The 27,937-nt window shown below is 39.1% G+C and overlaps 1 protein-coding gene across 23 annotated transcripts in view; it reads right to left on the bottom strand.

Annotated features, from left to right (window-relative positions):
• Positions 1-27,937, bottom strand: part of LOC120533808 (protein-methionine sulfoxide oxidase mical3a-like) — a 457,937-nt gene that overhangs the window by 263,343 nt on the left and 166,657 nt on the right. For all 23 annotated transcript variants that reach the window (XM_039760805.1, XM_039760806.1, XM_039760797.1 and 20 more), the window contains 3 exons: positions 23,124-23,504; positions 12,065-12,272; positions 11,814-11,930 (listed from right to left, as the gene is read on the bottom strand). In XM_039760805.1, coding sequence (XP_039616739.1) covers positions 11,814-11,930; positions 12,065-12,272; positions 23,124-23,393 — 595 coding nt within the window. In that variant the 5' untranslated portion in view covers positions 23,394-23,504. The remainder of the gene's footprint in view (positions 1-11,813; positions 11,931-12,064; positions 12,273-23,123; positions 23,505-27,937) is intronic.

Here is a 27,937-nt window from a genome sequence, read left to right as displayed (position 1 = left end):
TACCAGAACAAATAACAGCTTATACACTAATAACCTTGAAGGGAGGTCTTCTTTTCCATTTGCTACTCATAGTTAGTCTGGGCTAAAACTATGAAATGCACCACCAGGAATAAAGGCCATTAATAATTAAATAAATAAAAGTCCAGGTTGTATATTTTGTTGTATTACCTCTGCTTGTCATATTAGATATGTATGTTGTTGTTCTTTTGGCTGCTCCCGTTAGGAGTTGCTACAGTGGATCATCTTTTTCAACATCTTCCTGTCCTCAGCATAGTTTTGTCTGCACTGCTAATCTGCTTCTAGTTTCTCATCGGGATAATAAAGAGCTCATTAATTAATTCTAGGTCAGAAGAGATAAAGGGAGACCTCCCTAATGAAGTCGATGCATAATGTAGAAACACCACTATATGAGATAGGGTGTACCTTAGTGGCTGAAGCCACAAACTGCCTACTTGGCACATTATGACTGGCGGTCCTTGAGTCTGGTAAGCAGAAAAAAAACTGACCAAATAAGTGAAAGTGTTACATAACACAGCATGGAATATATGCTCCCACATAAGCAATAACAAAAGTTACGAGTTAATGTGAGAAGGAAAGCAATTTCCAATATATTACACCTCAAAAAACAGTTTTTAAAATAAAAAGGCCTTTCCCAGATGGAATTAGAAGTGGAACTCTATATAGGACATGTTATCAATAAAATAAGTTAAAAACCAGAACTGTAAATCTAAATACAGCAATACAGTAAGCATCCATATATATTGTCACAGACGGCTGGGCTTCTTACCCGGCCGGGACGCCTAGAAGGTCCGGAAGGTGGCAGTAAAAGCTTCCGGGTCAGGAGGACACAACCGTCCTGGAGCAGAAGAGGACCACGGGAGAGGAGGAGAGACTTTCCAACTCGTTGGGACCCGTGGCCACCGCCAGGGGGCATCTTAAGCCTCCTAGAACCTGAGAGAACATTACTTCCGCCACACTTGTCAAGATGGCGGAGGAACCTGCCAGGGACGCCTGGAGTGCTTCTGGGGCAAAGGGCAGCACTTCCGCCACACCAGGAAGTGCTGCCGGAAGATCGTCATCAGCCACCTGGAGCACATCCGGCAGGAATAAAAGGCGCCGCCTCCCAGCAATCTGGGAGCTAGAGTCGGGAGAGGGAGCAGGACGAAGCTCCCAGGAGGAGATTGGTGGCCAAGGACTGAGAGAAAGAAAGTTCATTTTGGGTGATTATTGCTTTGTGCATTGTGTGGTGTTTGGGACTGTGTTTATTAATGGAAAATAAACGTGTGATTTTTATAAAGATGTGGTCTCCGACTGGTGGTGTCCGGACAAGTCTCACAATATATATATATATATAGCCAATCCCAGCCAACACAGGGTGCAAGGCAGGGTGCATATATATATATATATATATATATATATATATATATATATATATATATATATATATATATATATATATATATATAAATCAAATGAGGTGCGGCGAAAAGCTGAGTTCACGTCTCGCACCCCCATTTAAACAGGAAGCTTTTCGTTGCATCGGCCAAAAAGGTCTATTTTAAGCACAAATCAGTGCCATGATAACAAAATCATTTGAAGGACTTAAAAAACAAATATTTTTTTGCAAAGAAAGTATGGATTTCACAAACGCAGAATTTTTAGCCGGCTACTATAGGCAATACATGTCCACGCAGAATTTCTTGTTTGCTATTTTTTCTCTGAAGTTGTACTTCTTTTTGCCTTGATTAATTACGTACATTATACAGGAGAAGCCAAGGATTTGGAAAAACAGAGTCACCTCTTTTCACCTCACTCTGTACAAATCCTCACCCTACCTTAACACACAGTGAAAAGATGATACATACTTGTCATAAAGTGTAGTAAATAACAGTACGTTGAGCATCATCATTTGTCAACACATTGACATTTTGAAATTTTGAAATGCAGGTAAAATTACTGCTAGGGACCTAAACAAATATTTTGTTGTAATGAGATTCTGTATTTGTCACTATAGTGGTCAGCAACACAGGAGCGCCGCAGGCGACTGTACTTTCTCCGGTCCTGTTCAGCCTATATACATCAGACTTCTAATATGATTCGGAGTCCTGCCAGGTGCAAAAGTTCGCTGATGACACTGCTATTGTGGGCTTCATCAAGAGTGGACAGGAGGAGGAGTACAGGAAGCTAATTAAAGACTATGTTAAATGGTGTGACTCAAACCACTTACACCTGAACACCAGCAAGACCAAGGAACTGGTGGTGGATTTTAGGAGGCTCATCAGAGGAGACTGTGTGCAGAGGGTACAGACCTATAAATACCTGGGAGTGCAGCTGGATGACAAATTGGACTGGACTGCCAATACTGATGCTCTGTGTAAAAAAAGGTCAGAGCCGACTATACTTTCTTAGAAGGTTGGCGTCCTTCAACATCTGCAATAAGATGCTGCAGATGTTCTACCAGATGGTTGTGCCTTCTTCTACGCGGTGGTATGCTGGGGAGGCAGCATAAAGAAGGACGTCTCACGCCTGGACAAACTTGTTAAGAAGGCAGGCTCTATTGTAGGAATAAAGCTGGACAGTTTAACATCTGTGACAGAGCGACGGGCACTAAGGAAACTCCTGTCAATCATGAAGAATCCACTGCATTCACTGAACAGTGTCATCTCCAGGCAGAGGAGTAGCTTCAGTGACAGACTTTTGTCACTGTCTTGCTCAACTGACAGACTGAGTAGATCGTTCCTCCCCCACACTATGCGACTCTTCAATTCCACCCGGGGGAGTAAATGCTAACATTATTCAAAGTTATTGTCTGTTTTTACATGCATTTTTATTACTCTTTAATTTAATATTGTTTTTTGTATCAGTATACTGCTGCTGGATTATGTGAATTCCCCCTTGGGATCTTTATTTAACTTGCCTCCAGGTATTTTCAATCATTTCAAAAGCTTCTTTCATGTTAATTTTAATTTCATCCTGCCTATAAATTATGCTGACGAGAATTTTTTCCAATGGCTGAAGCATTGCTGTGCAATTGGGAGGGGAGGAATTCAACACAAACATTATCTTCTTTTTTATTATTAATTTTATTGGAATCCATACAAAGCAATCAAGTTTTTACAAAAAGAAAAATTGAGTTAAGAACAGATCGATCCCCACCCCTGAGAGAGAGAGCAAGCTAAACGGCGTAAAATATAAGGCTTGAAAACATACCTAAATTAATAAATTCTCTGTGCTTTATGAACTTATTTTAAAATATTACTGATTAGATCCTGCCATGTTTTGAAGTAATCAATCCTTGAGTAGCAATGATGTACTAGTGAGTAGAAAGAATATGTTCTTGAATTTGGGTTTAAGAACCTCCAGGGGTCTGATAAGGTGTGATCAGTTATAAACTTTCTAATTATGTTTGCGGTGTTAGATGCTGTTCCCCCTGTGGAGGAAGTCCTATCTAAAAGTGGATTTAGAACACAATTAAAGTCCCCAGCCATTATAACTTTATGAGTGTTCAGATTGGGAATGGATGCAAATAAAATTTTGTATCAATTCCTTATCATCAACATTAGGTGCATAAACATTTATCAAAATCATTGTATAGTTAGAGAAGTCTCCCATGACCATCACATATCTCCCTTCAGGATCCAATACTACATCTGATGCTACAAATGGTACTGTTCTATGTATGAGAATTCCCACACCTCTAGTTTTCTTGTAAAACTAGAATGGAACATTTGGCCAGTCCAGTCTTTTTGCAGCCGGAACTGATCCTTGCTTAGTAAGTGGGTCTCCTGTAAAAATACTATTTTAGCATTTAGACCTGTTAGGTGAGAGAGTACTTTCTTTCTCTTTAATTCGTGATTCAGGCCTTTAACATTCCAGCTTACGAGGTTAACTGTCCCATCATGGAGACATGGATTCTGAGTTTTTGATGTCATTTTATAGTCTTAACTGGAAGTGCGACAGCTTTGGCTTTAATTTCCTATTTCCCCTACAGTTGCTGCCATGCAGCTTATTATTACGTTGATAGTTATAATTATAAAGATTAATAGAATAGATTAGGTATAGATCAAGCCTGCTCTCTTTCATTCCCCTCCTTAACCCCCACCCCCCCTTTTTGCCTCCCCAAGTGAGGCTAAAACCCACTTCACACAGTCCCAGTCCTCTGACATACCCAGAGACAGAGCACGTCCAAAGCAAAACAAGCCCCAATGCAGCGGCGTTTCAGGGTTAAAAGATAGAGATATCTATTACCAATATAGTCTTTAAAAAAGAATTCTGCACTTAAAATATATATATATAGTCTTCAGCAATTTTAGTGCATTAAGATGATACACCCAGATAATAAACCCGGGTGATGGTGTTAAAGATGTGTCCAGAATAAGCATAACAAGTCTTAATGCAGCAATAGCAATAACAATAAACCAAGGGTATGATATTGAACAGTCTTGTTTCGGGTAGAGATGAAATAAATAGAAAGAAAAAAAAAAAAGAAAGAAAAAGTAATTAAGCACAATAAAACATAAACAGATAGCGCCCTAGTAATACTAAGTAATAATGAGAATATATGAGAATATATGCTGATAAAACCCGTATTTTAAAACGAATAGATCAGACAGTAGATTATTAATCCTTGCTTTATCATGAACCGCCATGACTCACTATTATGTATCAGAATAGTCCCGGAATCAGCTTTCTTAATTCCTTTCTGCTTCTTTCTTGCTAGCGAAGACATAGAATTGACCCTGCCATTCCACTTTAAGTTTTGCCGGATGCAAGAGGCTGTGTTTGATGCTGGCTTGCCGTAACCGCTGTTTGATGTTGTAGAAGGCTGGGCGTTTAGTAGCTGTTGCTGAAGAGAAGTCAGGGAAGATACGAATGTGGTTATTTTCAAATGTAATATCTTCCTTGTTTCTGAGGAGTGCCATCACCTCTAGCTTAAATGATAATCGTTCAAAACGAACAATAAAAGACCTTGGTCTGGGTCTAACGGTGTTTGATCCGCGTACGCGATAAGCCGCTGCTATCTCAGATTCTGCTTTAAAGTCGTCCCCGATTATTTTAGAAAAAAGTTCAGCTGCGAATTTCACCGGGTTTGAACTTTCTCGATTCTCAGGCAGACCTTCAATTCTGACATTATACCTTCTACTACCATCTTCCAAAGCAGACAGTCTGTCTCCGAGTTTTTTGCATTCGGAGCTGACATTTTCTGTTTTTTCTTCAGCACATTCCTTTCATTTGGCTGTTGGAGCATCAGCCGCAGCGTTTCGTTTGCTTGTTGCAACTCCTGCCGCAGCGCTTGCTTGCTTGTTGCAACTCCTGCCGCAGCGCTTTCGTTTGCTTGTTGCAACTCCTGCCGCTGCGTTTCGTTTGCTTGTTGCAACTCCTGCCGCTGCGTTTCGTTTGCTTGTTGCAACTCCTGCCGCTGCGTTTCGTTTGCTTGTTGCAACTCCTGTTTCAATACCAGCATCTCCTGTTTCAATTCCTGTTTCAGTCTCTCATGTGCCTTTGTCCTTGCTTTCTCATTTGCCTTCTCGGTTTTCTTTATATCATGTATGAGCTCAGCAAACATCACCTGCAGTTTAGACATTTCAATTGTGCTTTCTTGTACCGTAGGTGAAGCGTCAGGCTCTACTGTAGCCGGTGTCCCCGCTATTCCCGGCTCGCGTGGAGTAACTGAGATCGCGGACTGTAAGGCCTTTTCCATTTTCAGGTGTTGTTCTCCGATCGGCGAGCTATCGAGATCTGCACTCACGATCGTACATTCGCTCCCTTTTCACTCTCAGCCGGCGCGATGTAGCGAACCTTGGTCCCGAAGAGCCTGTACTTTCGCCCAGCTGATCCAGGTCTCTCTCTGAAAGGCCGTATCTTGAGCTAGGGCTTGCTGATCTTAGCTTGGGTGCAGCTTTAGTTTTTGATTCTTTCGGACCCCCTTTCTTGCTGGCCATGTTTATATATGCTTACATATATACTGTAGCAGTCTCCTTGGGTTGAATAGATACAGGATATCTCAGGATAATAAGCAAATATGAAAACAACACCGCTGCTAGCGGAGCTCAACTTCAGACGTCCATCTCTCGCATCGGACGAGACCAACTCCAACACAAACATTATCTAAATGTGGAAGTATGTTGTGGACAGCACAGTTATCAATCAGACGCTGAATCATCCTTTTCTTCTTCATATTGTGAGGTTTCTGAACTCTTTTAGGACCCACTCTCCGCCCAACGGGATGACACACTGAAGTGCATCCTGAAGTGCAATTGCCACATCTGTGGAAGTGCTCACAGCACTGCAGCGAAACACCCAAGAAGCAAATCCTAAAAGATCATGGTTGCGCTATATATCCCTGTCTTGCACCCCAAAACACAAGGCTGTGTCTCAGTACTTTAGCAAAACCAGCTTTATTCAGCTTGAAACAGGAACAGCAGGGTTATTTACTGTAGCGTGATCTCCTATACACAGACACAGCAGTCAGGCAGGATTGTGACTAGGGAAGTGGCCAAGTAATACTGTTCCCTGCATTTACAATGTTCCTTGCATCACCCATCGAGTTTGCTTTGGCGGAGAGATGCAGCAGAGCTGTGAGCCTGCTGTTACCCCAGCTACAGATAAACAGTCTTCCACAGACATGGTGATCACACTTCAGGACGCTCCTCGGCATGTTATCTAGTTGGGGGAGGTCCCAAGAGAGTTTAGAAACCTTATATTTTCTTGAATGAGTGCTGCATTAATAGGAATGTTTCTTGAATGAGCATCACTGAACCACATAAAAACTACTTTTTTGACTAATTCAAATGCGGCAGTTCATAGATTTTTCTTTTTTTGCTCGCTCTTTCAAGAAAGTTGACAGTGTTGATGGCAAAATTCAGAACTCACTGGCAGTGTCTTTTTTCTTTTTGCCGCAATCAAGAGCTGTAAAAATTTAAAGTTTTTCTTTTTTCTTTCTAATATGAACAGTTAGCGTTTTTTCATGTCTGCTGTTTCTATAGGACAGTGACAATGAGTTAAATTCCAATGGATGTTTTTCAAATGTTGACGAGCAATAGGCAAAAGGTATCACTGAAAACCACAGAAAAGAAACACAGCAAAAAACAGTATGAACAAAGCTCGAAGAAAGAAAAAAAATTGACAATGTTTCTGTTTGGGGATCGTCGTGCACAACTGAGATTGCGACCACAGAACCAACTACTCTGTGGATGATTCGTTTAGGCATTTCAAGGTCTTTTGGGCACTTTGTTGTAATGAAAGTGCTGAATGTATTTCGTAGTAACATGATTTCTATAGACTCTTGTCATATGGGGAAACTGTCAAGACCATAAAAATACTTTGTACTAATGAAAATTTCATTGTAAAGATATTTGTTGTAACTGAATTTTAACTGTATTTAAATTGTAAATTGGAACTGACAAAATAGGTTAAACAAGAACATGTGTGTTGATGTTCTTGTTAACCCTGAGGCCAACCACTTCTTCAGCGTTCTACATCTAAATGGCTGAGAGAAGGGAACTCAGCATTAGTATTTATCTTTCAGATACAGCTCCTGATCTTTCTTCAAGTCTGTCTTGTAAGTTGCTATGAAAGTTTTATGTTCCTCTGCATTTCTTGTTTGACATGATACAGTAATCCCTCCTCGATCGCGGGGGTTGCGTTCCAGAACCCCCCGTGATTGGTGAAAATCCGCGAAATAGAAACAATATGTTTGTATGGTTATTTTTATATATTTTAAGCTCTTAGAAACTCTCCCACACTGTTTATAAATATTCTCCGCACAGTTATACAGTAAACCCTCGTTTATAGCGGTTGATCCACTCCAGACAGATAAATGAATTTCCAAGAAGTAGATTTCTTTATTTATAAATCTAATATTTTCGCAGTTAGAGCATAGAAAACCTGTTTACGACCTTCTAAATACATTTTTTAACATTATTAGAGCCCTCTACACATGAAATAACACCCTTTAGTCAAAAGTTTAAACTGTGCTCCATGACAAGACAGAGATGACAGTTCTTTCTCACAATTAAAAGAATGTAAACATATGTTCCTCTTCAAGGTGCGCCGTCAGGAGCGGAGAATGTCAGAGAGAGAATAAACAATAAACAATCAAAAATAAATAGGGCTGCTGCGCTTTTAAGTATGCAAGCACCGCGATAAAGCAGCGCAATGAAGGGTTCAATGTGAAGGTAGCCTTTCAGCATTTTTTTTTTACAGGCGGCGTCCGTATCTTCTAAGCAAACAGCCACTGTGCAAACAGCCCCTCTGCTCACACCCCCTCTGTCAGGAGCAGATAATGGGGCCAGTCATATGCCTCCCTGATGGTATTGCATGATGGCTAAGTATCTGCCAGTATTTCTCAGAGAGAGTGACAGACAGAGAAAAGCAAACAATAAAAAATCAATACGGGCTGTTAGAGCTTTTAAGTGTGGGAAGCAGCACGCAGGAAGCATATCGCATATCATTGAGGAGTTTTATTTAATATGCAATACGTGCTCTGATTGGGTAGCTTCTCAGCCATCCGCCAATAGCGTCCCTTGTATGAAATCAACTGGTCAAACAAACTGAGGAAGCATGTAACATAAATTGAAAGACCCATTGTCCGCAGAAATCCGTGAACCAGCGAAAAATCCGTGATATACTGTATATTTAGATGCTTACATTTAAAATCCACGATAGAGTGAAGCCGCGAAAGTCGAAGCGCGATATAGCGAGGGATTACTGTATATCTATTTCTTTGCTAAAACCCTTACTTCAGTCCGTATATGACTTGATATGAAGTATGTCAACTGTTCATACTTCTGAACATTTAGATTTTCTCAGTCTGTTTACGCCCAGTTTAAGCCTAATTACTCTCTATCTACAATTTGGATTCCCTTACCTCCAAAAGTACTAAACTGAATACCTCTGTCACAGGTATTCCAGATCACTTGCACCTCTGCATACTCCCTTGTCTAAGCAATGACCGAATCTCATGTTCTCTTTCTCATCATCAGCCTCCTCCCCTTCGGCTATTGAAGACACTATTTGTCAACATACCACCTAGTCTCACTAGCCCAGATGTGATTCTCGAACAAGAATACACTTCTGGGGACAACACGTTAAGAAGAATGCAGTGAACATGGGCAAAATCTTGTGCTGCAAAGGCTATACACACAGAGCTTCTTTCTGAAAAACTTGTCCCCAATTCCCTTAGTCTGTGCATTTTAAACTGCTGCCGTGGTATCGGGGAGAGAGCAAGAGATTCTTAAGAAGTGACATTGACAGAAAATACAAAGCTAAAATTGATGTTGTCCATTTAGTAGCTCAGCAGCACAAGGTAAATGAAGCTTAGGAATTAATTTGCACGTTGTAATGAGCGCTGCAACAGTGGAGACAAAGAGACACAGACACATACAAACACATATAGACCACACTGCAGCTACTGGGCTCCCCATATTTGAGAAGTGGGTATGTCTGAAATGAAATGTTATTTTTCTGTCATTTTAACTATTGCATTAATATATGTCATAACAACAGTAAACAGAGTTTAAAGAAGCACTGTGGTCTATGGAAATATACAGTTTGATAAAACACTGCAGCTATTTTGTCATGGCATGTTTGCATTTTCAATTAGACAGTAACATTATATTTAGTTATTTGTTTAGACGTGCAGTCAGAAGGTGGGTGCTGTGCAGTTTTCTCCCTGATTTTACTGGTGTTATTAGGTAGATTTATTGATTCAGGTGTTTTGAGTATGAAATCTGCATGTTCTGAGGTTCTTTGTTATCAGCTCTCTTAACAGCAATTCTTTTGACGGGGTGTCGCACACCGTTTATTTCAAGTTCATGTTTTGCAGTTCATATTTTCACAAGCAAAGCTGCCAGCTTTTCAAGTATACATGAACTCCTATGCTATCAGTGTAATGCTGAACAGAGAGAACACACGCCACCTTTGAAAAACATAACATTTGCATTTACCATTCACCCATTGATGCTATCGAATGCCACTGCATAATCTGATGCTACAGAAGAGTTTTTCCCTTACATCAGGTTATGCTTAGTTTTGAAACATGCAATGTGCTCTCTGCACATACAAAAAACATTTATATGTCTAACAGCGTGTTTTTTAAAGAGACTTTTCAACTGCAGATAGTTTGTCATAAACAGAAGCTTGCTATCTGTCACAGCAGGTTAATGAAAGCACCGCTGATGTTTGCAGTTCAAATTTACCGCCCCTACATTGAACACCAGCTTCATGAGGTGTTGGATTAGTTTAGAAAGGAGACACTCATTAAGCCACCTAATTAAAACCCAACCATAAGCACATTTCACTCATGGTAACACAAAACCACTTTTCTATGTTATCAATGATTTGGTTGTCCAGTTCAAACAAAACTGGTCCTGACTTCAGGATCTCAACACTCAGGATTGTCACCTGGAGTAGTGGTGTGGTTGGGTGGTATTCCTAGCTGTGATCTTATAAGCATTCCTCTTGCTTAGACCAAATTAAAGCATTTTACTAACACCAACAAAAATACAAATTACTTAAATACTTTAGAATGCCACAAGTAAAAATCATATCTCTACTCTTAATTCTTTATAATGCCTCACTATCTCTAAATCTGTCTTTGCTTGATCATTCAGCTCTCTTTTGAGCTGGTGCTATCTTTTACAATCTTCATTGATACCTGCTATTCAACAGAAGTGTACTATAAATGATACACTAAATGAAATTAGCTTGTAAAAAGCTAATTAGCTTGAAAACCATATCTATTATTTATAAGTTTTTCTTGTTCTGCCAAATCCTGTGGCAATGCATCACTCTTTTTTATACTTGCTGATCACTACTACTCTGTTACAATATAACATGCTTTTGTAGGTTTATACTGTAGTTATGATTGATTTACTTAGATCATTTTGAAACACACTGTTTAAAACCTCCTCCTAGGCTGTCTGTTAGTCTTAAATATTTTCTGTTTTGTTGTTATATTGCTTATAGTACGAGGTGTGGTCAAAAAATACAAAAAAAAAACAAAACATTACAGTAAAAGACACATTGCCATTAATCCCTCTCAAAGTACTCCCCCTTGTTTTGGACACACTCATCCCATCATTCTTTCCACTTTCTGAAGCATGTCTAGATGTCCTCTTTTGTGAATGTCAGAAATTGCTGAACCAGAAGCAATGTTTGAAACAGGGTATTGTCACGATGGAGGATGAAACCGTGTACTCAGGTGGTTTTCTAAGCAAATCATTTCCTAAACATTCTAATAAGCCTTTCTAATATTTAGAATTCACCTTAGTGTTCCTGGGTACAAACTCAGCTTATACAATTCCATCAAAATCAAAAAACACCATTATTGTCACCTTCATGTTGGATCTTGATTGACGTGCAGGATATCAAGACAGCGGAACTAAACACACTCACAAAAGAGGACTTCTAGAACTGCTTCAGAAAGAAGCCAACAATGGGATAAGTGTGTTTGAGGAGAGGGAGAGTATTTTAAGGATTGATGGCAATGTGTCTTTTACTGTAATTTTTATTTATTTAAACATTCACCATATTTTTTTTATCAAACATCATATATAAAGTTGAACCTGTATTTTAGTCCAATTTGTTCTCCAAAGTGTACTGTGATTGTGACAAAACATTATTCATTTTTAAACAGTAGAAGGAGATTTCAAGATTTTAAAAATGGATACTACCCAGGTTTGACAAGTACACACATCTTATTAAATAAACCTTTAATAAGTGATGCATATTAAGGCAAAGACTAAACTATAATCAGAATCGTAAATCTAACTACTCCTGCAACAAAAAATAAGAATGCAAAGATGATTTACTTTCATTTTCCTGATCCTCAGGAGGCTCAATGAGGCTACAGAACTCAACATTAACATGGATCTCAATTCCAAGAATTAAAGCCACTTTCAATAGCATCAGCTGAAGCTGCCGGATACCTGTGTTTTTTTTGGTTTTTTTTTACAAAAACAAAAAGAAAAAAGAGAGAGAAAAAAAGGTTAGGGAATTTGTCCTTCCTGAATTCATTTATCAGTTAAGGCTAATGTCACTTCAATAACATTTATGAACTCACTGATATGGTCAATGGAACCAGCACAAAACTTTCCATAGAATTTCTTTGCACCAAGTCCTCGTAAATCTTGAATGGTAAAGGGCCATAAGTGTAAAACATTGTTTCGGGAGAATGCATCCCTTTTTTCAACAATGACAACTTTTGCTCCAAGAAAAGACAGTTCAATGGCCGTTCGAAGGCCACATGGTCCAGCTCCAATAATGAGACACTATTAAAAGAATAGAGAGAGATGGATAAAGACATAACAGATATTATTTATTTATTCAAATAAAAAAAGCACAGATGGTATTTCTTAAAAAAAATACAGCTTTTAATTCCACACACATCATTACAAACTTTTGTGTATTAAAAATGTTTTCTAAACTATTCCATCTATCTATTTCTATATCGGGCTACAACATTTTTTAACTTTATTCTGCTAATGATGAAAGTTGATGTAAACTGATGGTGAAGCATCAGGCTTCTGTTCTATTGTAGCTGTTCAATAGCATTTAATGTATTTCTATAAAAGATAAATTTAAGTTGTTTAGAAGTTGAAATGTACTTGCATGTTAATTTAACTTCATGTTCCAGTCTAAGTCATATGTTATGAAGCTTGCACTATTGAACATTAGGTCACCCTCTAGTAAGAGTTTTTATATTTGTGATTTTATTTCTCAATATAGTCTATTTCTTATTGAATGTGTCGGCTCTCATCCACTGCATCAGTTACACTTATTGTGGCTCCTCCTCCAGACTATAGCATCTTATTTTCTGCTAGATAAGGCAAGAATGGGGGTGAAATTGCAGCCATCATTTCCAACCTTTTGTCCTGCACCAATTGCACTTTTGAGGATTTCTCAAGTTTTTAATATTTAACTATGGTTGTCAGAACTCAGCATATTCTTATACTATTTATATACCCCCAAGGCATAACTCCAATTTCCTATCTTCGGTTTTTTGAGTTATTGTCAATTGCTCTAGTTAATTATGATAAAGTAATTTTACTGGATGATTTTATCTTGCATATACAGGTAAATGACTATTTAGATTCTAAAGCAATGGTATTTTTATTGTTCTTATTGCTAGTTTAAATTTCACCCAACATGTAAAGGATGCTACTCACAACCGTGGAACCACACTGGACCTAATCTTCACAAAGGGTATTGACACTGATGTTTCATCAGTTTTACAGGTTCCAGTTTCTCTCTGTACTCCAAGTAATTGTCTCGAGCCTAGTACATATACTTATCGCTCTCTATACAATAATGCTAAGTCTACACTGGATGAGCATCTACCTGATATACTTGATGCATGTAGAATAAATTGAAATTCACTTGACAATCTCACAGATAATCTGAATAATGTGTATCTTAAATTTTTCAATCTTTAGCTCCTTTTATAACAAGGTACCCAGATGAAATCTACACCATGGTTTTCAGATGACATTCGTGTACTCAAACAGACTTGCTGAAAACTTGAGCGCAGGTGGCATATGACAAAACAAGAGGGTTTTTATCTTGCCTGGGTAGAAAGTTTAAAAATTATAAACACGCACATTCAGCTACTAAAACAGCATATTTCTCTAATTTGATGAATACTAATAGAAATAATCCACATTTCTTGCTTGATACTGTATTCAATACTGATGAATTTCTGAGATTTTTCATAAATAAGATTGACTTGATTAGAGATAAAATCAATGGTCTACATTCCTCACAGAATGATGGCTATGCTCTCTCCAGTACTTTCATGGATGCAGGCACTGAGGTTCAGGCCTCTAGCAGCTTTTCACAATTTGAATAGTTTATCCTGTGGCTTTGTTCAGCCTGATAACTAGTTCCAAACCTGCAACCTGCAGATTAGACCCTATGCCATCTTACCTTATTAAGGAACAGTCTCCTGTTTTAATTAGTCCTACACTTAATATTATCAATAAGTCGCTTTCATTGGCTCTGTGCCCTGACCTTTAAAAATGCCCTTAATTGCCAAGTCATTGTTTAAAAAATTAACTTGGTTCTGACGATTCTGTAGACTTACAGTCATATGAAAAAGTTTGGGAACCCCTCTTAATTCTTTGGATTTTTGTTTATTATTGGCTGAGCTTTCAAAGTAGCAACTTCCTTTGAATACATGACATGCCTTATATGGAAACAGTAGTATTTCAGCAGTGACATTAAGTTTATTGGATTAACAGAAAATATGCAATATGCATCATAACAAAATTAGATAGGTGCATAAATTTGGGCACCCCAACAGAGTGTGGTCTATGGCCGGCTTGTCATCCCGGCCAATACCCCCAGGCCGCCAGATGGAGCCCTTCCTGCAGCATGGAAGTGCCCCGAAGACCAGCAGGGAATCCTGGACAATGGAGTTTTCATCCACAGCCTTGCTGGATACCACAGGGGCCGCTAGATGGAGCTGCAGGGAGGAACAAAGAATATTATTTGCCCTATGCCCCAGAAGTACGTCCGAGTCACATGGACAAGGGGAATGACATGCTTCCAGAGTGAAGAAAAAGAAGACTTTTGATCTGACCCGGAAGTGCTAAGAAGTCACCTGGACTAGGGGTTCAGAAGCACTTCCGGCTCACGGACTATAAAAGGATTGTGGGAACTCCCGGACAATGAGCTGAGCTGGGTGGAAGGGTGGCAACGCGTCCGGGAGTGGAGGATTGATTAGTGATTGTATTGTCATTACTTAATGAGTATTGTGGAGAGAAGGGTGCTGTGTGCACTGTTGTTTATGAATAAAGTCAACTTTTGGACTTTTATCTGGTGTCTGGCGTCTTGGACAAGGGTTCAAGGGAGCAATAGCACCTATCTGTCACAAGAGATATTACATCAATACTTAGATGAACACTTTAATGAGTGTCTGAATTCTGGACGGAGGTATTTTTGACCATTCTTCCATACAAAATCTCTCCAGTTCAGTTCAATTTGATGGCTGCCGAGCATGGACAGCCTGCTTCAAATCATTCCATAGATTCTCAATGATATTCTAGACAAGTGACGGCCATTCCAGAACACTGTACTTCTCCCTCTGCATGAATGCCTTTGTAAATTTCAAACTGTGTTTTGGGTCATTGTCTTGTTGGAATATCCAACCCCTGCATAACTTCAAGCATTTGCCTACTGTGCACCTTACAGTGGGATGCAAAAGTTTGGGCAACCTTGTTAATAGTCATTATTTTCCTGTATAAATCGTTGGCTGTTACGATAAAAAATGTCAGTTAAATATATCATATAGGAGACACACACAGTGATATTTGAGAAGTGAAATGAAGTTTATTGGATTTACAGAAAGTGTGCAATAATTGTTCAAACAAAATCAGGCAGGTGCATAAATTTGGGCACCACTGTCATTTTATTGATTCCAAAACTTTTAGAACTAATTATTGGAACTCAAATTGACTTGGTAAGCTCAGTGACCCCTGACCTACATACACAGGTGAATCCTATAATGAGAAAGAGTATTTAAGGGGGTCAATTGTAAGTGTCCCGCCTCCTTTAATTTTCTCTGAAGAGTAGCAACATGGGGGTCACAAAACAACTCTCAAATGACCTGAAGACAAAGATTGTTCACCATCATGGTTTAGGGGAAGGATACAGAAAGCTGTTCCAGAGATTTAAGCTGTCTGTTTCCACAGTTAGGAACATATTGAGGAAATGGAAGACCACAGGCTCAGTTCACGTTAAGACTCGAAGTGGCAGACCAAGAAAGATTTCGGATAGACAGAAGCGACGAATGGTGAGAACAGTCAGAGTCAACCCACAGACCAGCACCAAAGACCTACAACATCATCTTGCAGCAGATGGAGTCACTGTGCATCGTTCAACCATTTGGCGCACTTTACACAAGGAGATGCTGTATGGTGCTATAAGGTGCTGCGGATTGATGAAACTAAAATGGAGTTATTTTGTGCATAACAAGGGACGTTATGCATGGAGGAAAAAGAACACAGCATTCCAAGAAAAACACCTGCTACCTACAGTAAAATATGGTGGTGGTTCCATCATGCTGTGGGGCTGTGTGGCCAGTGCAGGGACTGGGAATCTTGTCAAAGTTGAGGGACGCATGGATTCCACTCAGTATCAGCAGATTCTGGAAACCAATGTCCAGGAATCAGTGACAAAGCTGAAGCTGCACCGGGGCTGGATCTTTCAACAAGACAACGGCCCGAAACACTGCTCAAAATCCACTAAGGCATTCATGCAGAGGAACAAGTACAACGTTCTGGAATGGCCATCTCAGTCCCCAGACCTGAATATAATTGAAAATCTGTGGTGTGAGTTAAAGAGAGCTGTCCATGCTCGGAAGCCATCAAACCTGAATGAACTAGAGATGTTTTGTAAAGAGGAATGGTCCAAAATACCTTCAACCACAATCCAGACTCTCATTGGAACCTACAGGAAGCGTTTAGAGGCTGTAATTTCTGCAAAAGGCAGATCTACTAAATATTAATTTCATTTCTTTTTTGTGGTGCCCAAATTTATGCACCTGCCTGATTTTGTTTGAACAATTACTGCACACTTTCTGTAAATCCAATAAACTTCATTTCACTTCTCAAATATCACTGTGTGTGTCTCCTATATTATATATTTAACTGATATTTTTTATCGTAACAACCAACGATTTATACAGGAAAATAATGACTAGTAACAAGGTTGCCCAAACTTTTGCATCCCACTGTATCTTTGAAATGGCTATCCATTAAGTGTAAGAGAAGCACACTCAGTTCATTCTTTTAAATCAGAACTAAACACCTACTTTTACTCCCTTTATTACAACTTGCCTTACAATTCAGTCAGGTCTACCATCTTTGAAATATTCGTTAAATGCTTAAATTATTAATACTTTTAATTACTTGTTGACATAACTTTTAATGTTTTAATGTTATTTGATTTCAATTTTATTATTTACTAGCAGAATACCCGCGCTTCGCAGCGGAGAAGTACTGTGTTAGAGAAGTTATGAAAAAGAAATATTTTAAAAATAACGTAAGATGATTGTTAATTAGATTGTTAATGTAATTGTTTTGTCATTGATATGAGTATTGTTGTCATATATATATATATATATATATATATATATATATATATATATATATATATATATATATATATATATATATATAGCAAAATACCCACGCTTGGCAGCGAGAAGTAAAAGAAAAGGAAACATTTTAATAATAAAATTAACATGATTGACAATGTAATTGTTTTGTCATTGTTATGAGTGCTGCTAGCATATATATATATATATATATATATATATATATATATATATATACAGTGGAACCTCGGTTCACGAACGTCCCGTTCACGCAAACTCGGTTCACGCACCAAAAGATCGCAAACTTTTGCCTCGGTTCACAACCACACACTCGGTATACTGAACAAGCCAGGTTCCCTTGCCTGCCTGCAAGCTGAGCTGAAAGAGAGAGAGAGAGAGAGAGAGAGAGAAAGGCGAGCACGCGTGCCTGCTGGGAAGGGGGAGGAGGAGATTGCTGCACGTGTTTGCCTGCCTATCTGTAGGCTGTAGTGCAAGCGAAACCATCCCCTCCCCCACAGGCAGCCTGAGAGAGAAAGAGAGCTGCCATGCTTTTTCATTTAAGCAAAGCCGCTCCTTGAGCATTGTTTTCAATAAGACGTGCACTCTCTTTGTGCTCTACAGTATTTCGTGTGCTTTTGCAGTTAACTATGGCTTCTAAGCAAGTGGAGAGTGGTCAGAAGAAAGTTTTGAAGAAAATTGAAATCGTAAAGAAAGAAATTACAAAAGGTGGAAAAACTGTTTACCAGTTTACTCATTTACCAATCGGAGAACCCTCGTGCTTTCAAGCAGCATAATGTAAACAAAGCCAGACTGCCAGTAATGTGGAGGGTCACAAGAACGTTCTTTTTGGAATGGCTGCATGAGGCTTTCACTCCCACCAGCTAAACAGCTAAAAGCACCAGAAACCCAAGAAATCACAAGAGAGAAAACACCTGAAGGAAAACACTTAATGCCAGAACTCGTTTCATGCAAGGTTAGTTTTCTTGGTGGTTTTTGTATTACGGATTTTTCAAAAGTAATTTTTTTAGTTCATAATGCGATTTGTTGCAATGTTATTTTTCTCTTTTTTCAAATGTTCGCTTTTTTCCTTGTGCTTAAAACTCATTAAAAATTGTTTACATGGAGAACTTCATCGTGTGATTTGTTGCAATGTTACTTTTTTGGTTGCTTGCGAGTTGGTTTTTAAATGAAGTTCGGATTTGTTCCTTTTTTTTCTGCTGTGCTTAAAACTCATTTGAACAACATTGTTTACAGCGATCAGGCTTTAGGTTTAATAGCGCGATCTAGGGAGGGAGGCAGGGAGGGAGGCAGCTAGGGAGGGAGGGAGGGGCTTTGGTGGTGTGTGTGCTACAGAGAGAGAGCTGAGCAGCCAGCTCGTAGCTGATCAGGGAGCCTGGGTGTTTTGTGTCAGTGTTATTCAATGTTTTTACATTAGTTTACTATTACACTGTGGATTCTATGGTGTAATTAACTATATTTGTGCTTAATCTTTACATATTTTTACATATTTACATACAGTTTGTACGGTCTGAAACAGATTAATTGTATTTGCATACAATCCTATGGGGAAAATTGCTTCGGTTCACGACCAAAGTTCTGGAACGAATTATGGTCGTGAATTGAGGTTCCACTGTGTGTATATATATATATATATATATATATATATATATATATATATATATATATATATATATATATATATATATATATATATATATATATATATATATATATACACACACATACACACATACATATATACACACATACACACACATATACATATATACACATATACATATTGTCAGGGATGCCAGGGGCCATGACCCGGCTGGGACGCCAGGAGGGACCGGAAGAGGGTCAGAGCCCTGCCTGGATCACTTGGGGTTTGCCTTCCGGGTTGCTTTGGGGGCCACGGGTCAAGGGCAGGAGGCACCCCAGTGCCTTGGGGACCTGTTACCCCAGCACTTCCGCCACACCAGGAAGTGCTGGGGGGAAGATTTATGACGGCGCCCGGAGAGCAGCCGGGAGGACAGCGGCACTTCCGCCACACTGGGGTGGCCAGAAGAAGATTGCCGGGAACACCTGGGGCTCATCCGGGTCCTCTATAAAAGGGGCTGTCTCCATTCATTCGAGGCTAGAGTCGGGTGGAAGAAGGACGAGGCAAGAGGAGCTGTGGAGGCGGCCCGAAGACAAGGCATTGTGGCCAGGATTGTGACTGTTTGGGGTTTGTTTGTGCACGTGACTGAGGTCTGAGTGACCATTGGCTGGGGTCTTTGTGACCTTTATTGTAAATATTGTGTATAATAAACGTGTGGTGGTGTTTTAACAAGATGTCCGCCTGTCTGTGTCCGGGCAAAGTTCACAATATCTACATATATACTGTATATACACATATATATGCAAATCTACATATATACAGTATCTACATATATATATTAGGGGTGGGACTCGATTAACAAAATTAATCCAATTAATTAGAGGCTGTGTAATAATTAATCTTGATTTAATCATATGTAATCGCACATGTAAATTTGCCCCAAATCGCAAGTGTTTTTTTTTTATTTAAAATGGTTTTAATGGGCAACAGAATCAAATAATAGACATGGACATGAATATTGTAAACTCAAGCTCTTTTAATTTCTGAAAAAAATGCTTTTAAACTGCATTTGAATTCAAAACAGAAACAAAAATATCATCCCTGGTTAAAATTGGGCAGACTTAAAAATAAAGTGGTAGTTTAAGTACTTTAAGTACATTTTCAGAATGGTATTGTCTTTAAATAATAATAACCAAAATTTCAACATAAAGTGTAGTTTTTCTTCTTAAAAAAATAAGTCAGAAACATAAAAGGTAATTTGACCAACTTAATCTTTAAACTCTGAGTAACCTTAGCCAAAATTATTTTGTACATTAGGCTAAAACAGTATTGAACATTTTGTAATTAGATGTAATTAGAATTACTAACAATCACAGAAGTCCAATGATCCCCAATAAGAGCCACAAAGTCCGCTTTCTGTAATGCATCTAATTTTGCTTGCTTTTCAGTGTGCACAAAACCATGCTTTTATCATGGCTTCGCTCGGGTAGTTTTTTGAAATGAAATTTTCCTCAGATCAGTCGTAGGAAAGCGCTTTATTCCGACTCTAACATTTTTGTAGCTGTGATGTGTGCATCAGTGTAATCGATATACCAGGAAATCATGCATTGACAAAAGTTCCCCTTTGCTTGGAATTAAAAGTGTGATTAAATGCATTATTTTTTGTTATGAAGTACATGCATCAAAGCTTCTTAGCTGTGCTTGTGCTAAGAAAAGGAAAGATTTTAAAAATAACGTAACATGATTCTGCGTTAACCGCGTATTTTTTCATACGTCCCAAACCAAGGAGATGCGAGGTTAAAATGAATCAGGAAGCGCGCGTACATACTCAGTACATCTCCTCTCAGGAATCGAACCTCGGATGTCGGCGCTAGAGGCGAAGCCTCTACAATTGCGCCACGGCATGTGGCTTGTCTATTTGAGAGTATGGAGATCGGGGTATATATATATATATATATATATATATATATATATATATATATATATATATATATATATATATATATATATATATATATATATATATATATATAGAGAAGTAGTGTGTTAAAGAAGTTATGAAAAGAAAAGGGAACATTTTAAAAATAACGTAACATGATTGTCAATATACAGTAATTGTTTTGTGAGTGTTATTGAGTGTTGCTGTCATCAAGGATTTGATTATCATTATTTGTTTCAATCAGGGTCGTATTTGTATGATGTGTTGTGTTCAAGTTACATTCCATGTTTGTCAATCGTTGTAAAGATAAGAGGTTTCATTCATCGATTCGTTTCTTACTGCATCAATAAACAGCTCGTCTTCCTCTTTTAGCGGGACATTCACTTTTTCCACCGTGTGCTTTGTTTCCGCAGTAGCTGCACTTATGAATATGCTTGTATGCATCAGACGCTTCATATTTTTTTGCTGCCCTCTCAATTGTGTAATTCAGTTTTTGTTCAGCACTCTTTGGAACTGTTGCTTTTTGTCTGTGCACTGCGTCAGTTCACGTGAGCCGCTTGGTGTTCTTGCATCGAAGGTTCCCAGCTGTGCTGGTGCGATCTCGTGTGATGTCCATGGCTGTATGTAATGTTAGCTAAGACCCGGCACTTAAAAGTTTCTCTCGCAGTTTCGCTGAGTTTGTGCCAAACACCACCCTGACCATCTCATCTTCCTCTGCATCAGTCCTTCAACCGTGAATATTTAGCGGCAGTGTTTCTATTGGATTGCCGCTGACGGATGGCCTTATATGGGCAGGCACCTGTCTATGAACTTAATTTAAATTTTAGGTTTACACCGTACTTTGTTTCCGAAGTAGCAGCACTCATGAATATGGTTGTATATGTCAGTCGCTCGCTTCTTATTGTTTCGCTGCCTATTATATAATGCATGTTTTCTTCAGCGCTTTTTTGAGCTCTTCCTGGTTTTCTACGTACGCCGTTGATAGTCAGTTCACGTGATTACGTGGGAGGTGTGATGATGTCACAGAAAACTCCGCCCCCCACGGCCATCCAGCTCAACTCCATTACAGTATATGGAGAAAAATAGCTTCCAGTTATGACCATTACGCGTAGAATTTTGAAATGAAACCTGTCCAACTTTTGTAAGTAAGCTGTAAGGAATGAGCCTGCCAAATTTCAGCCTTCTACCTACACGGGAACTTGGAGAATTAGTGATGAGTCAGTCAGTCAGTCAGTGAGGGCTTTGCCTTTTATTAGTATAGATTATTCCTCCAACATTTACGTTGTTTTATTTTAATTTTGGTATTTATTTGCTTACTTGAAATTTTGGCCCATATATTCTTCTAATGTGTACAGTGTATTGTGACCATGCTGTATTATGATTCTGCACTTTAAATATAAAGTTGATTGATTGATTGATTAGCATGAGGTCATAGCTTTTATTTGATAGAAATAAAATTTCTGTTTTTGGGTCACAAAGTCTTTTTAATATATGACCTCAGAAAAGCCTGCAAACTTTCATAATAATAATAATATAATAATAACAACTATTTTATGAGAAGATTCAAGGCATTAGATGATTAGATGCTCCTCCCTACAATGCCTCATGACCTAACTGGTCACTCTTCATAGAAGAAAACCGTATTCCAACATAGCAAATACAGAACTGGTGCTTTCCCCTGTTTACCTGTATATATCTGAATTGCATTTGATACAGTTTGAATTCTGCATACACATGCAACATGCAAATAATTTACTGGTCACTACAGTTGTTTTCATAATTATTGTGGCTGGCTGCGTTCCCACCCTTTCAAGATTTTTTTTGTTTCTCTGATGTATTCAACCCCTGTATATATATGTCATATTCATTTTTGTGTGTAATTTTAGTGTGTTCAAAGATACTTTAGTAAATGATGTGAAAACACTAGAGTAGATGGAGATGGTTTTGGTTTTAAAAAAAAAAAAAAAAACATTTTTAAATGAAAATGCTAGTGTGGATGTTGCCTAAAGAACATTAACTTAGATAACCAGCAAATTGAAAGTGAGAAAACCTATCAAAGTCCCTATTCTGAAAAATCCAATAGTACTTGTTGCTAAAAGGGCTTTTTATTAGATTGTTTTGTCTAAATTTATCTACACCTCAGCTTAAAACGTTTGTAAAATATATTATGTGCATCAGGAAGCAGATAACTGAGCTTTAAGCAACATTTAAGAAAGGAGAAAAGGGAACAGGATACCTATAGGCATCCTTATAGCTTTGTGACTCTATTGTCCATCACCGATTCTACAGTTCTGTTTATGACATGAATGTTTTCTTGTGATTAGAGCCCTTTATGCAATAAATACATGAAAGAATACAATAGTTGACTATTGCTGCTCATTAATGTATTTTATTTTCAGACCATTTTGTATATTATGTGTGAAGAGGTAATACTGTATTAAATCATGATTCTAAACAGTACTTGGCTTCACTTTTACAATCCATACCTTAGAGTTGGCACACGCCCGTCCCTTCTTGTAGTCCTTGTGGCTGGCTCTCTTGTCAAGTTTGGCCCATAAAGCCTTTGCCTTCCAGTAGTTGAGCTTAGATTTCAGTTTTTGGTAAAATACTCGATAGTCACTAGGTTTTAATTCCAGATAGTCACATAACTCTTGAAATGCTTTGAGAGTTCCTTTACAAGTAGAGGCCTGGACAAAGCGATCAAAGAGGACATGTGCCTCATTAATCTTGTCTCCTCCCCCGCCACTGTCACCCATGGCAAGGGAGTCCTGCTACACTTCTTTGGGGGCACGACCTGGTGGTCTCTGCCTTCCCTTCAATCACACTGGCTCACAAAGTTTCAGCTTCTGCCTCCCAGCATCACAGTCCTGCAAAAGAAAGAAATCTTCTTCAGATTATTATTAAAAAAAAATTTGTTTCCATATAAGAATGGATCTAAATAAATACAAACTAGCTTAGGGAAAATAAGTGCTTTGTTTACGATAACCCTAGGTTTTGATTATCTTACATTCATTATATTACACTCTCAACTGGAAATGCTCCAATAAACTAGACTCCAAAAGCTGATATTAAAAACAGATGTTAATAAAAATAAGAAGTTTGAATCTTAACATCCATCACAAAATTTCTTGACCTCAGATGAACCAACAGAAAACATGCACTTACTGGTTGTTTTAACAACATTGCCATTTTCAAGGGAGAAACAAAAGTCCATTTTTAACATGCTTGCATCATTCAACTAAGAAAGTGAGGATGTTGAAATTTAGGACTTCTAGCATTCCAAAAGTGTGTGCAGTCAGTCTACTCTTCTTTGTTCTCCGAGGATAAAGCCAATGAAACACAAGTAAACTATGCTCTAGTTAAAATATTTAAAGCACACTGTTCAAACTGAAATACACACTAAATAGAGAAAATGTTAGGGTGAAGAAGGCCCTTTTCCAAAAGTCTGCTTATGACAAGTGGCATAGCTTTAAGAAAAAAACAAGCTGCATTAAAAATATGAAATTTACTGTATGCAAAATTCTATTAATTCTGACTGATCTATGTTCTATGTAACAACAGAAACCATAAATATAGTACACTTTATTTTGGTGTGTTCATTGAAAACTGTCAGCATAAAAGAATTACCAACACAAACTACCTAAGGGCACATATCTAAATGCAGTTTCATTAAGCTTGACTCAGCTCACACCAAAGTCTCATAAGCAAAACCTCCTAATATTCTTCAGAATGCTTAATCTGTTATTTTGACAGTTCAGTATACGGTGTTTACTACTGATCTTTTCAAAATGACCGACTGGAATGGTTTCAGATGCCATGTATTAATGTATTACTGGATAAAACAGGTTGGATACATGCTATCAAGAACACATTTCTTCCAAGATGCCAACTTCCTCCACAAACACCAACACCAATCAAGAACAGGATATGAGAAAGCACTGTGGCAGTGGAGGGAATTAAAGTAAGGAATGAGGTGATAATAAAGAGATAAGAAAGCTAAGCAACACTGTGAGCAAAATATAGTTTCAAAAGTTAGTTGATGTGTGCAAGTAACAAGGTTCCACCAACAAAATGTAAAAGTCAGGAAAAACAAAGAGACAACTGAACAAAGTACAGACTCTTAATAATAAACAAGACTTTGGGGGAAAAGGAGGACAAAAGTGACCTGATTACTTAAGAAAAACAATTTCATTAGACATGTAAAGTTAGATCACTCAAGCAAATGAACTTGAGAAACTGCTGGCTGTTATCATGAATGGACACAAGGTTACAGTGGTGTAACAATTCGTCTCCCGCACTAACACAAGCCGATTGCTACCACTAATCTGTTCTAGGTAACGGCAGATGATAAAAGGATAGGCCAATATCACACCCCAAACAATTTCCCGCATACCCTTTATTCTACACAGTTCAGTCCCTTAATTCCGATACATTTATATCCCACAAAAAAACAATAGTCAATATCTATCATCACATAACGAATATATTACATAAAATGAAAAAAATAATACAATCCCTTACACATGAACACCCCTCCACCCTAAATAATACTTATATTGTAGCGCCACAAATATATACATATAAATATACACATTAACAATATTCCTTTCCCCAATTCCCCTTCCAAAGATGGTAAATAAATTCACAGTTGTCCACAATTCTGCCCTGCTGATGCCAGCAGGCAAAACAAGGAGTTCTGACAATTGAGGACTCCTAGCTGTAATCACCTCTTCGTCATAAAAGACACACAGTCAGTCATGCGCCATGACACAATGCTGTAAGTCCTTTGAAAATAGCTCACCCAACTCTGTAGGAATTAGCGGTATGTTCAATTCCCGGATAAAAAAAATCACTTCCACCTTCTGACAGGACTGTAGGAGCCGATCTGCTTTTTTACCCTCCAATTCTCCTTTTCCTTTTTTCTCCTCTTCCCCTTTCTCTCTTTAAAACAGCGTGCTTTATGCAAATGACTCCCCAAAAGAAAACAGTAAAACCGTACGTTCCACCTCTGGGGCACCGCTGTCAATCACTGGATGTAAGAATCATCCCCACAACACCCGATCGACAGCATTATATTTATGTGGCAGCGCTACATAGATCCCCACCCCCAGTCGGCAGAACAGCGGGTCCAAAATAAGGCTTGATATTGGCCACATGAATTGTTTCCACTATGGCATCTACACCACTACCCCTTTGCATGCGGAAATTAACCGGTCCTAAGTGTTTTATAATTTTTACTAGACCCACCCATTTGGGCGCTAGCTTAGCAGCGAACCTGTTGACAGCACTGGAGATTGGGTGAGCCCTAGTCCAAACCAAGTCCCCGACAGCAAAGGGTACCACTCGCCGTCGTGCATTATAATACTTAGCCTGCCTAGATGCCGCACTCCCCAACCTCCTTTGTACTTGCTGCTTTCATTTTTCGAGGATCTGAATTGTGGTGTATGTCTTTGAATCAGGGAGAGGTGTTGGGGTGATAAGACGGTCAAGGGGATTTTTGAGTTATCGGCCGTTAGCCACCCGAGCAGGCTTCTCACCAGTGGCCTCATGCACCGCTGTGTTGATAGTAAATCGGAGCTCCGGTAGCCACTTATCCCAGTCTTGGTATCGTTCGCCCACATAGGAGGCTACCATAGTCTTCAGGGTCCTATTCACTCTTTCCATCAAATTTGTCTGTGGATGGTAAGCCGTAGTGAGTTTCTGTTTGACTCCCCAAGCTGTATACAGTTCCTGAAGCACACAGCTAGTAAATTGAGGGCCCCGTCAGACACAAGATACTTTGGGACCCCACAGCGGGTGAAAATCTCATCTTTGAGAGTAGAACAAATCTTTGGAACCTTGGCGTCCCGGAGAGCAAACAGTTCTACCCATTTTGAAAAATAATCTACCACAACCATTAACACTGTCTTTTGGGCTCTGGATGAAGGTAAAGGCCCCATCAAATCAATACCCAACATTTCGCCGGGTTCAGATGTAAGAGTGGATTGGAGAAATCCTACTGGCTTACCAGGGGGGTTCTTCATTTGCTGACAGATCTTACATGATTTCACATGGCTCCAAACATCCCTTCGAATGGTGGGCCACCAAGCGACTTCCAGAATTTTCATCAAGGACTTCATCCGCCCAAGATGCCCACCAAGAGGACTGTCATGATAATATTTAAGGAAGTCACGCACATACTCTTCTGGGACCACTAACTGGCACTTGGATCCTCCGAGTTTAGCCGGCACCACACGGAAAAGTACACCCTGGATATCCTTGAAATGTATGCGATCACGTCCAATATTATCAGAATCTTCACTAACCTTCTAGCACACAGCTAGGTCCTGCATACTTAAAGGTAGGTCTGTCCATTGAGTATGAGTAGTGACCACACATATATCCCCAAACATCCAACCAATCCGGGACAGTGCATCCAGGACGATGTTGCAGCCCTTCTGGTAGACCACCTTGAAATTAAAAGCTTGGAGGCGCAAAACCCATCTGGTCAATCGGGATAACGTCTTTGGCTGATTAAATGCCCACGTCAGGGCATTATGATCAGTGAAGACCTCGAATTCCACCCCTTCTAGGAAGTGACGCCATTTTTCCACAGCCCAGACCACCGCCAAGCATTCTTTTTCCGAGGTGAAGTAATTTAGCTCGGCCCCATGCAGAGCCCTTGAGGCATAAGCAATTACCTTCTGATCCCCCTCGATTGTTTGGGTCAGAACTGCTCCAAGTCCAATGTTGCTGGCATCTGTGTGAACTTGAAAACTGAGTCGTACATCAGGTTGAGCCAGGATGGGTGGAGATTGAAGAGCCCCCTTTAATTGTTCAACTGCATCCTGACATTGAGCTGTCCACTCCCATGGAACATCCTTCTTCTTCAGGTGATGCAAGGGTGCAGCAATGTCAGCCAATCAAGGGATAAATTTGTGGTACCACCCTACAAGACCAAGAAACCTCTGCAGACTTTTAAGATCTGTGTGCGTAGGATAGCCCTGAATTACTGCGATTTTTTCAGGGTCCACTTCAACACCTTTTTCCGACACCACATGGCCAAGAACCTAATCTGGGGTTGAAGAAAACAACACTTCTCCACATTCAGTGTCAGATGTGCTTGTTGCAGCCGCCGGAAGACCACTTCTAGATGTTGCTGATGTGGTTGCAGTGCTGGGGAGAACACAACTATGTCATCAATATACACATAGCAGATTTTGCCAATTAACTCCTTGAGAACTTGTTCCATCAGATGCTGAAAATTAGCCCCAGCATTCTTCAGCCCGAATGGCATGGCTCTGAATTGGAACAATCCCTC

This window comes from Polypterus senegalus, chromosome 8, assembly GCF_016835505.1.
Source record: "Polypterus senegalus isolate Bchr_013 chromosome 8, ASM1683550v1, whole genome shotgun sequence".
NCBI classification, from domain to species: Eukaryota; Metazoa; Chordata; class Cladistia; order Polypteriformes; family Polypteridae; genus Polypterus; species Polypterus senegalus.
The sequence above is the reverse complement of the archived record's forward strand: the minus strand, read 5'-3'. Positions and strand labels throughout refer to the sequence as shown.